This window comes from Saccopteryx bilineata, chromosome 7 (assembly GCF_036850765.1).
Source record: "Saccopteryx bilineata isolate mSacBil1 chromosome 7, mSacBil1_pri_phased_curated, whole genome shotgun sequence".
NCBI classification, from domain to species: Eukaryota; Metazoa; Chordata; class Mammalia; order Chiroptera; family Emballonuridae; genus Saccopteryx; species Saccopteryx bilineata.
In genome coordinates, this window is record NC_089496.1 from 76,559,292 (window position 1) to 76,571,734 (window position 12,443).

Sequence of the window (12,443 nt, forward strand, 5' to 3'; positions counted from 1 at the left end):
TTTGTGTTTTTAGTATGCTTTGATTATTTTCTCCTAACTCACTCCCTGTCCTGTTTCTATTTATTCTTCAAGCCCAGGCACAATTTTTCCGCAAGCCTTTTCCTAATAATCCCTTCCCTAATGTCTTTTTTGTGCTTATCTTAGCAATTGGGGAAAATCAGGTCACTTTGCTATTTGAGTGAGCCTTCAGTTAGCTAAAGATTATATATTTAAAATGTCACCAGTTGTAAATGTCAAAAGAATTTATTGACCCCAAAAATGAAGCCTTGTTATTTTGGGCATAGATGGAACAATGTTCCCTCCCCTCTGCTCCCCCCAAATACTGTGATTAATGCAAAGTACCTAACTCTACTAATATTTTTTTCCTCTCTTTTTAGGACCATGGCTGCTGTTCCTCAAAATAATCTGCAGGAGCAGCTGGAGCGTCATTCGGCCAGAACACTTAATAATAAATTAAGTCTTTCAAAACCAAAATCTTCGTAAGTTTTTTGGTGGTTTTGTCATATAAGTACTAAGATACAGTATCATACAAATGAAATATCTGCTCTTCTAACGCTTTCATTGTATAGATGAGGAAATGGAGCTGTGAGATCAGTGATTTTCCCACTTTCTAAATTAATGGTAGAGCATGTGTTAACAGCACTAGGTAATAAATTGTTCTGCGCTTTTGCACAGTTCCTGGCACATAACACTTGGCTCAGTAAATATTTGTTGAATGAATGACTAATGAATCTTTTTGTAAATTTGAGCAAATAGATATTTTTAATATAACTTTACATTATTTCCAAAAACAATTTATAAGGAGACTATAACTTTCTGGTTCTGTTCTTTTCTCCAAGCTATATTCAAAACTTTAAATGATAGCTAATAATAATTTTTATTCCTTATTATACACTTATACCAGGTTTTAGACACACTTCTGGGTACTTGACTTTAAAGTCACCATTGCCTTTTTTTTTTTTTTTTTTTGTATTTTTCCGAAGCTGGAAACGGGGAGAGACAGACAGACTCCCGCATGCGCCTGACCGGGATCCACCCGGCACGCCCACCAGGGGATGACGCTCTGCCCCTCCGGGGCCCCGCTCTGTCGCGACCAGAGCCACTCTAGCGCCTGGGGCAGAGGCCAAGGAGCCATCCCCAGCGCCTGGGCCATCTTTGCTCCAGTGGAGCCTCGCTGCGGGAGGGGAAGAGAGAGACAGAGAGGAAGGAGAGGGGGAAGGGTGGAGAAGCAGATGGGCGCTTCTCCTGTGTGCCCTGGCCGGGAATCGAACCCGGGACCCCTTGCACGCCAGGCCGACGCTCTACCACTGAGCCAACCGGCCAGGGCCAATCGCCTTTTATGTCACTAAGACCAGAGATTTCCAGGACTCTTACTTCTCCAGATCTCAGTATATGAGCAGTTTTTAACATTTTTCTTTGTAAACTTTTATTTTTCTATTTAAAAGTTTTTTTAAAATTTATTTTAGAGAATGGGGGCAGAGAGAGGAAGAGAGACAGGAACAAATATGTTGCTGTATGTGCCCTGGCCAGGGATCGAACCAGCAACTTCTGTACTTTGGGATGATGCTCTAACCAACTGAGCTATCTGGTCAGGGCCCCATAAATTTTTTTTATCAGAGTAGTAACAAGTAGACACATTTGAGTCTTCTCTTTTTCACTTATGCCAGTGGTAGTCAACCTGGTCCCTATGCCCACTAGTGGGCGTTCCAGCTTTCATGGTGGGTGGTAGCGGAGCAACCAAAGTATAAGTAAAAAGATAGATTTAACTATTGTAAGTTGTTTTATAAATATAAATAAAAAGATAGATTTAACTATAGTAAGTTTTATAAAGATTTATTCTGCCAAACGTAGCAAAAATCCGACATAAAGTACTTGGTAAGTAATTATTATATGCTTTAACTTGCTGTAACTCTGCTTTATAAATTTTATAAAGTAAAGTTACTTCCCTACTTTTTAAATCACCATTTTTGTGGAACCGGTGGGCAGTTAGAAAATTTCACTACTAACAGATACAAAAGTGGGCGGTAGGTATAAAAAGGTTGACTACCCCTGACTTATGCCATCACCTTTCTCTGGAGATGCTATTAATTAAGTACTACCAGCCTGAGAAATAAAGTGGGAATGGCCTGGATACTCTCAAAATTGAACAATTAGCCCTTGAATAGAAAGGATCAGAGCCTACACAGTACAACCTAAGTTACTTGTAAATTTTAAAATTGGTGGGGGGGGATAGAGTATTTGCTCATTTGTGATACAATGAAGTTAAGTTATATAAATTAGTAACAAATTTAGAGTTTTGTGTAGTTGGGGGGTTTGTTAAAATTTATCTAATTCAGATTTTCAATATTTCCAGCGGTTTCACTTTTAAAAAGAAAGTATCTTCAGCCAACAATGTATCTATCACAAGTGTGTCAGTAGCAAAAACACCTGTGTTAAGTGATAGAGATGTTAATGTTACTGAGGACTTTTCCTTCAGTGAAACTTTACCCCACACTAAGAATCAGCGAACACAAATCAATGACTTTAAAAATGCTGCCACAGGACAGCAAACCAAAAGAGTTGGTTCAAAACCATCGTTGGATTTGGTGCAGATTTCGCAGGAAGTTTTCCATGCTACCCAGAGCACACCGATTGCAAAGGGATCCCGTGATGCTATTTTCAAGAAATTAGAATTTAGTTCTTCATCAGATTCTGTTATTACCATCAATGATAATGACTGGGATGATATGGATGACTTTGATACTTCTGGAAATTCAAAAGCATTTGTTACGCCACTCAAAAATCCCTTTGTAAGAGTAAGCACTGCCCAGAAATCAAAAAAGTCTAAGAGAAACTTTTTTAAAGCACCGCTTCATAAAGCAAGTACAGGAAAGGCTGATTTGACTTCCTCCTCTGAATGTCAGCAAGTATGTTTAACTAAGGAACAGAAGACTGACTCCGAATGGTTAAGTAGCGATGTGATTTGTATTGATGACCCCTGTTCTGAAGAGCTTACAAACGAAGATGCTCAGGATAGTCTCTCTTTAAAAACTCATTTGGGAGAGAAAAGAGGTAAAAATTATTTTATTTGTATTTTAGTATACTGATTGTATTTGTTCATTCAAAGCTAGGCATTGGAAATATGATAGAGCTTTTGTCCTTAGACTCTTTGGAGGTGCTTGTTGAACAATCTGTTGGCCACATGCTCGAGGCTGGACATCTGATGAAATGAAAGATTTTCCTTTTCTAATACAGTTTTTATATTAACACCAAGGATAGCTCTGTGATTTTGGCATGTGAAGAAAATAAGGTCCAAAGTGGTTAAAATGGCCTATTAATGGCCTACTGGCTGGAAAGTGGTAGAATTGGGAAGTGAAGCTAAACCTTTCTAGTATAATTCTGGTACAGCTTGCTGCCATCTAATATTGCTGTATAGTATGATCTAATCATGCTGGTAAAGTATTATAAATTACATTCAAATTTTTTGTTTAGGTCTTATAGATGTCAAGAACTTAATAGCTAAGATTAGCCATATGTGGAAGTGCCTACCTTATGAAATAATTATAAATATGAGGATAAGTATTTTATTTTTTGTTGATTTTAGAGAGAGAGGAAGGGAGAAAGAAACATCCATTTGTTATTCCACTTATTTATGCATTCATTGATTGCTTCTTGTATGTGCCCTGACTGGGGATCAAACCTGCAACCTGGGCTTATCAGGATGATGCTGTAACCAACTGAACTACCTGGCCAGGGCTTGAGACTAACAAGCGAATCCCATTTCTAAACACTCGAATCCCATTAAGGTTACTGTAGGGTGAGAGGGGACTGAAAAGTGATTGATAATAAACAGAACTATAGTCTAATCAAATCTGTTGGTTAGGAAGAGAAAATTTGGTAAAAGGTAAACTAAGAGCAATAACGGTGTTGTGTTTTTCTTTGTAGTTGAGAGAGACATTGAGCCTGGTAGGCTTAAATCACTAGGAAGTCCTTGCGGTAAAGTAGAAATGGCTTTCACACAATTAACAGTGTACAATGATCAGATTTATTCATTGCACTTTACCCTTATTTAAATATGAGTGAAAAATAGAAAAACAAAAGTTCTACTGTGAAGTATGGGTTTCATAATTTAACTGGAGACAATCATGAAAATCTTTAAGCAGATCTTTGGTCTCAATCCAGTATTCACTGGACTTAACTCTGGTTGACTCAATAATCATGGAGAAACAAGCCAACGTTAAGGGAAAGGAGAGGACTCACAGAGTGGTGTTACTGTCTATGACTTGCCTGAAGCACTCACTTTTCAAGGCTCATACCCTGTTTTTTCTATCTTATTAATTATTTAAATAACCTGTGTCATTAACTATTTACTTTAGATAATAGTGAAAAGGAAAAAAGCTTGGAAGAAACTGAATTACATTCATTTGAGAAATCTCCATGCGTTGAGTTTGCTGAAGATGATTACGATATAGATTTTGTTCCACCTTCTCCAGAAGAAGGAACGACTTCTGCCTCTTCTTCTTCTTTAAAATGCTTTAGGTAAAATAGCTAATTAATGAATTAATGAGTATTATTGTTTCTTTCTGGGATATCTGAAATAATTTAGTCAGGTGATGCCATTTCTGTATAATTTCATGCTCTGCACAGCTTATTTTATATTTAAATGAAAGCTTAAAAAAATTCCTATTGATACATTTTATTTAATTGGTAGTATTCTAAAGCTATAAAGTTCCAGCTTTAGAATACTACCAAAATTGTAATTACAGGAGACCTCCAAACAATTTTACGTAGTTAATTTTAACAGGAATATATTCCTAAAAATACATTTCCAAACTCCTGGACCTGAAATGACACAAAGCTAACTCCATATTTGGAAAGTGACTTAGTGAGTGATACGGATACCCTCACTTTTTAATTCTACAAGATAAATTGGCTGTTGTATTTGACATTCACTGAATTTTAGTAAATTAGGAACATGATTGTGGTTAATTGGTAGTGTTATGGGGAAAACTACATAGTCTGCACAGCTCATAAATAGCTTTAAATACTCATTAATAGTCATTGTTACTTCTATCCTCACCCCAGTCTAAATCACAGTCCAGTTGTGTGGTGGAATACATACTATGCTATTAACCAATATTTTGATGAGAAATAGATCCCTGTAGTATATTACCTTAATTAGGGAAGGAAGGCAGGAAGGAGGTGCTTGTGTGCATAATAATCTAGTTTCTCTTGGTTTATGTTTTAACAGGTGTGTTGGGATGTTTGAAGGGGCAGGAAGGGTTGAAGCATGATTACCGTTTGATGACAAAACTAAAAAGTGTAGTGGCTAGCCTTCCCTCTCCTTTCCGATAGAAATTCAGACAGAATTGCACAAAGTAAAAAACTGAGCAGAAGTTCATGTAGAATCTGGATTCTCAATCAGCATCATCATTTAGCAGGTGAAGCAGCTGAGGCCCAAGGAGGAGCAGGGGATGGCCCAGGATATGGAATTAATGGCAAATGAACTAAGATTCAGTGTAGTGCTATTTCCTGACTTTTTTATAGTTTAATTTTTTTTAGTGTGTATTGCACAAATAACACTGTAACCACTTTAACAGGATTCTTATAGTCTCAATGTCCTAACAAAGCAAGCATTTTCTTTATCCATGTTTGATTTTGATTCTCTGCTACGTGTTTGATTTTTGCATTGCTGTAATGAGCATATAACTATAATTTGTATTATTCTTTCCTCTTAGTATTATTTTTTTTATTTTTTACAGAGACAGAGAGAGGGATAGACAGGGATAGACAGACAGGAACGGAGAGAGATGAGAAGCATCAATCATTAGTTTTTCGTTGCGCATTGCGACACCTTAGTTTTTCATTGACTGCTTTCTCATATGTACCTTGACCGCGGGCCTTCAGCAGACCGAGTAACCCCTTGCTCAAGCCAGCGATCTTGGGTCCAAGCTGGTGAGCTATTTTCTCAAACCAGATGAACCCACGCTCAAGCTGGTGACCTCGGGGTCTCGAACCTGGGTCCTCGGCATCCCAGTCCGATGCTTTATCCACTGCGCCACCGCCTGGTCAGGTTCTCTTAGTATTATTTTTAAAACAATTTTTTTTAATTCAGTGAGAGAAGTGGGGGCAGAGACAGACTCCCACATACGCCCCCAGGATCCACCCCAGCAAGACCACTAGGGGGTGAGGCTCTGCCCATCTGGGGCCTTGCTCTGTTGCTTAGTAACCAAGCTCTGAGCACCTGAGGCTGAGGCCATGGAGCCATCCTCAGTGCCTAGGGCCAACTTGCTCCAGTTGAGCCATGGCTGCAGGAGGGAAAGAGAGAGAGAGAGAGAAGAAAGAAGGGGAGGGATGGAGAAGCAGATGGGGGCTTCTCCTGTGTGCCCTGACCAGGAATAAAATTCAGGACTTTCCCATGCTGGGTGGATGCTGTACCACTGAGCCATCTAGCCAGGCCTAAAACATTTTCCCTATGCTATATAGTCTTTATTTTTTATTTATTTAATTTTTTTTCTTACAGGGACAGAGAGAGATCCAGATAGAGGGATAGATAGGGACAGACAGACAGGAACGGAGAGAGATGAGAAGCATCAATTATCAGTTTTTCGTTGTGACACCTTAGTTGTTCATTGATTGCTTTCTCATATGTGCCATGACCGCGGGCATTCAGCAGACTGAGTAACCCCCCCGCTCGAGTCAGTGACCTTGGGTCCATGCTACTGAGCTTTTTGCTCAAGCCGGATGAGCCCGCACTCAAGCTGGCAACCCTGGGGTCTCGAACCTGGGTCCTTCCACATCCCAGTCCAACGCTCTATCCACTGCGCCACCGCCTGTTCAGGCTGTAGTCTTTATTTTTATTCCATTATGACTATATAATATATTGAGTTGTCATACCGTAATTAACTTTACCTCACTAGGTCTTCAGCACTTGGAAAATATTTTTTATTCTTTTTTTTATTTATTTTAAAATTTTTTCTGAAGTGATAAGGGGGTAGGCAGAGAGACAGACTCCTGCACACGCCTGACTGGGATCCACCAGGCATGCCCACTAGGGGGTGATGCTTGGCCTTCAGCCTAAATGGGCTGTTGCTGCATTGCGACCAAAACCATTCTAGTGCCTGAGGCAGAGGCCATAGAGCCATCCTCAGCGCCTGGGCCAACTTTGCCCCAATGGAGTCTTGGTTATGGGAGGGCAAGAGATAGATAGAGAGAAAGGAGAAGGAGAAAGGTGGAGAAGCAGATGGGTGCTTCTCCTGTGTGCCCTGGCTGGGAATTGAATTCAGGACTTCTAGAATGCTCTACCTCTGATCCAACTGGCCAGGGAAGAAAATGTGTTTTTTTTCCAAGGTAGATTCTTTATATATTCTCCCTTGCAGCCTCATATATTATTTGTATATATATTATAAAATAAATAGAATTTTCACAAATGATGCTTTAAGTACAGAGTACACTTAAATTTTATTTTATTTATTTATTATTATTTTTTTTTTTGTATTTTTCTGAAGCTGGAAACAGGGAGAGACAGTCAGACAGACTCCCGCATGCGCCCGACCGGGATCCACCCGGCACGCCCACCATGGGGCGACGCTCTGCCCACCAGGGGGCGATGCTCTGCCCATCCTGGGTGTCGCCATGTTGCGACCAGAGCCACTCTAGTGCCTGAGGCAGAGGCCACAGAGCCATCCCCAGCGCCCGGGCCATCCTTGCTCCAGTGGAGCCTTGGCTGCGGGAGGGGAAGAGAGAGACAGAGAGGAAGGCGTGGGAGGGGTGGAGAAGCAAATGGGTGCTTCTCCTGTGTGCCCTGGCCGGGAATCGAACCCGGGTCCTCCGCACGCTAGGCCGACGCTCTACCGCTGAGCCAACCGGCCAGGGCCTTATTTTGTTTTAAAATGCTTTGTTTTGTTTTTCAAAGATTTTATTTATTGATTTTAGAGAGGGAAAGGGGGAGTAGGAAGAGCAAGAAGCATCAACTCATAGTAGTTGCTTCTCATGTGTGCCTTTACCCGGAAAGCTCTGGGATTAGAACCAGTGACTTTAGCATTTCAGGTCAATGATTTATCTACTGTGCCACCACAGGTTAGGCTGCTTTGTTTTGTTTTAAAATGTTATGACTTCTGAATTAATTTCAGAAGTATAATGGTCAAGTAATATATAACAGAAGAAAAAAACATGTTTTTATAGCTCCTTATATTTCTAAATCTCTTTAGCTGGCTCTCAAAATCCTTTTTTTTCCCTTTTCCAAGTGAGAAAAGGGAAATAGAGAGTCAGAGTCCCACCTGTGCCCTGACCAGGATCCATTTGGCAACCCCCATATGAGGCTGATGCTCTGCCCATCTGGAGCTATGCTTAAAACTGAGCTATTTCTTTTGGCATCTAAGGCAGAGGCTCCATGGAGCCATCCTTCATGCCTGTAGCCAATGTGCCTGAACCAATAGAGCCATGGCTGTGGGAGGTGGAGAAGCAAATGGTCACTTCTCCTGTGTGCCTGACTGGAAATCAAACCCAGGACATCCATACACTGGGCCAACACTCTACCATTAAGCCAACCAGCCGGAGCCCAAAATCCTCCATCTTCAGGCCCCAATTCACCTTTCATCTTTATTGCTAGTTATGCCCTTATAATAATCCTAAACACTAATGAGCCTAATGAGACAAATTGAAAAAACTGCTAAAAATGTAAGGCCCTTTCTTTAATTATATTATCATTTTATAAAATATTGTTTTATTCATCACTGTTTGATTTAATTATAAGATTACGTTCCAAAATCCTGTTTTAGAAAAGTACAGTTGATTCTTGAATGTCAAATGAATAGAATGTCTTTTTATCTCTTCTTCATAACCTATCACTTCTCATATTCATCTTTTAATGTTTCCTCCTGTTTAATTCATTTGCAAAGCCTATCAAGTTTTAGAAAGTATTATCTTTGGGTTACCACAGTACCCTCTCTTTATGAATTAGTACTAATTTTTTACTTGTTCTTTTTGGAGAGAGAGAGAGATGATAAGCATCAACTTGTAGTTTCACTTTAGTTGTTCATTGATTGCTTCTCATACGTGCCTTGATGGGAGGAGGGCTCTAGACAAGCCAGTGACCTTGGGGTTTTAAATCAAGACCTCAGCATCCCAGGTTGATGCTGTATCCACTGAGCCACTACCAGTCAAGCTTGTTACTTTTAAAATATTTTTGGCCTGACCTGTGGTACCTCAGTGGATACAGCGTCAACCTAGAACAGTGAGATCACCAGTTCGAAACTCTAAGCTTGCCTAGTCAAGGCACATATGGGAGTTGATGCTTCCTTCTCTTTCCCCTTTCCCCTCTCCCTCCCCTAAAATGAATAAATAAAATCTTTAAAAAATTAAATATTTTTATATCTAGTATTAATATATTTTTGTATGATCAGTATAAGTTAGTCAGTGTAAGTTAGTTATATATACAGATGCACACATATACATGTTGGTGTAAGAGAAGTGTGGATAAAATGTTTTGGAAATTCAGAAGAGAGAGATGTTAATAACCTGCTGGAGAAATTAGAGAAGCCACGTTTGGGTTAGGCCTAGATTAAGAACAGGTATAATTTGGGTAAGAAGAGATTGGAATGGATTTTCAATCTTGAGAAAAGAGCAGAGGCAGAATTTCTGAAGTAGACAATTCAGGGCTTATGTGAAGAATATAAGTGATGCACTGTGATTGGAGCCTGGGATTATTTTTTTCAATTTTTAATTTAATTTTATTATTGTTACTTTTTTACAGAGACAGAGAGTCAGAGTGAGGGATAGACAAGGACAGACAGACAGGAATGGAGAGATGAGAAGCATCAATCATTAGTTTTTCGTTGCATGTTGCAACACCTTTGTTGTTCATTGATTGCTTTCTCATATGTGCCTTGACCATGGGCCTTCAGCAGACCGAGTAACCCCTTGCTTGAGCCAGCGACCTTGGGTCCAAGCTGGTGAGCTTTTGCTCAAACCAGATGAGCCTGCGCTCAAGCTGGCGACCTCGGGGTCTCGAACCTGGGTCTTACGCTCTATCCACTGCGCCACCATCTGGTCAGGCAGAGAGCCTGGGATTATTGAAAGGACATAATTGGAGATATAATTGGAAAGGTTTCTTGGGCCAGAAGACTTTGAGGGCCAGTAAAAGTGGTTTTAGAATAGAGAAGATATAAAAATATGTTTTTCTTTCTGTTATATTGTCTGACCAGTTGTGGAGAAATATTAGAAGAAAATTTATGCATTTGAGCTATTCTATACTTTGATTGATTGTATATTTTTTAATTTGTAGTATGTTAAAGGACCTTGACATCTGTGACAGAAAGAAGGATGATCTCAGTACACGAGAGGATTTGTCAAAACCTGAGAAAATGCCTACCCAGCAATCTAACCAAGAAACTAGCACAGACTGTAATGGTACAAAAAGTATTTTAGACATATCATATTTTAACTACTTACTTCTGAAAACCAAGTAAAATTATATATTTACTCATGACTGTATAGTAAAAGATGGCAAATTTATAGTTCCTTTTGTCCTAATATAGAGTCATCGCCATTCATTGGTTAGTTAGCATTTATTTGAACAACTGTGAACTCATGTTCTCACAAGGTAATTTAATCTATATTTTGAAAATGCTGCTTGTTAGAAAATTATTTATTTTGAACCAAAATTTGCTTTCTTATAAATTAATCCTTGTGAAATAATATTATTAGGTCTTTTAACTCTTCTTTATAGATATTGGTTTCTAGACATCCTCCTTGTTCTCCTTGTATGGACCCTGGGTTTGGATCTTAAAATTTAATCTCCTTTTTGTTGGATTTCTTTTTCTTTCTTTTCTTTCTTTTTTTTTAGAGAGTGACAGGAAAGGAGAGAGAGTGAGGAGAAATATGAGAAACATCAGTTCATAGTAGCATCACTTTAGCTGTTCATTGATTGCTTCTCATACGTGCCTTGATTTTGGGGGAGACAAGCAAGTGGCCTTAGGATCATGTTGAGGATCCCGCACTCAAGGTGGCGATCTCAGATTTCGAACCAGGACCTCAGCATCACAGATGGATGCTCTATCCACTGCAGCACCACCTGTCAAGCATGATTTGTTTCTTAATTTTTTTTTATTTTTTATTTTTCTGAAGTTGGAAACGGGGAAACAGTCAGACAGACTCCCGCATGCACCCAACCAGGATCCACCCGGCAGGCCCACCAGGGGGCGATGCTCCGCCCATCTGAGGCGTTGCTCTGTTGCAACCAGAGCCACTCTAGCGCGTGGGCCAACTTTGCTCCAGTGGAGCCTTGGCTGCGGGAGGGGAAGAGAGAGACAGAGAGGAAGGAGAGGGGGAGGGATGGAGAAGCAGATGGGCGCTTCTCCTGTGTGCTCTGGCCGGGAATCGAACCCGGGACTCCTGCACGCCAGGCCGACGCTCTACCACTGAGCCAACTGGCCAGGGCCTGTTTCTTAATTTGTTTAAAAATTTTTCTATTAAGTATTGAGTATGAATAATCCAATAGCATTGTAAAACTGAAAAATAATCTCCTTTTTCACTTCTAATTTCTATTTCCCAGAAACTTTTGGTGTAGAAATTTGTGTCCTTTTATTCTGGAAGTTTTTTTGGTATTTCCTTTCTTGTCTTTTCTCTTTCATTCTTCCTGGAAATCATATTTTTTGGATGTTAATTATCTTTCTGTTTTACATCTCTTGCTTCTTCTCTGCTTTCTGGGAAATTTCATCAATTTTATCTTTAACTGTTCTATGAAATTTTTAATTTTTATCAAATCAATTTCCAAGAGCTCTTTTTGTTCTCTGAATTTCTGTACACATTTTATTCTTGTTTGATGTATGCTGTACATTTATACATGCATAGTGGTCTCTGTGTGTTATTTCTGTTTGCTCCAAATTTCTGTTTATTAAAAGCATTACAACATTAACTAATATAATCCTTGCAATGGCCTTTAAGGAGTTTCTGTTATTCCCATTTTATAAATAAGGAAACAGATGCAATAGAATTAAGTAATGTAGCTAATGACACGAGCCCATAGAATTAGACAGAGCAGAACTAGGCTTTGAACCCAGAAGTTTTGAGGCTCTTGAGTTTATACTGATGGGCTCTGCACTGTAATGTTTCTGCATCATTTAAGTTTCAAAATGGTTGGCTAGGACAGGGTCAAGGACAGGGTCCTATAGAATGTTGTTAGAGGTCACCGTCTCAGCTGACATCAGTCCATTCATCACCACTTATCAACTAGTTAAAAATCTACTTTCGGATCATGTTTCTCTCCCTTGTCCACAGGGATGCAAAAGTCTTGGTCATATGACTCCAGAGTTCAAGGTCTGAGACAGCAAGAGAGAATGGGTGGTACATTGGCTCTACAGTGATACAGACCTGGAATACAAGCCTGTCTCCTACTCCTGGCTATGGCAAATTAGTTAAGCTTTTCTGGTCCTCAGTTTCTTCTATAAAACGGGGAGAATAAT

General features: G+C 39.6%; 1 protein-coding gene across 3 annotated transcripts in view; it reads left to right on the top strand.

Annotated features, from left to right (window-relative positions):
* BLM (BLM RecQ like helicase) overlaps nt 1-12,443 on the top strand; it is a 125,834-nt gene that overhangs the window by 28,698 nt on the left and 84,693 nt on the right. For 2 of the 3 annotated variants that reach the window (XM_066238694.1, XM_066238696.1), the window contains exons 2-5: nt 378-479; nt 2,354-3,051; nt 4,356-4,518; nt 10,265-10,389. In XM_066238694.1, the coding sequence (XP_066094791.1) occupies nt 382-479; nt 2,354-3,051; nt 4,356-4,518; nt 10,265-10,389 (1,084 nt within the window). In that variant the 5' untranslated portion in view covers nt 378-381. The remainder of the gene's footprint in view (nt 1-377; nt 480-2,353; nt 3,052-4,355; nt 4,519-10,264; nt 10,390-12,443) is intronic. The other variant, XM_066238695.1, reaches the window with a different exon arrangement.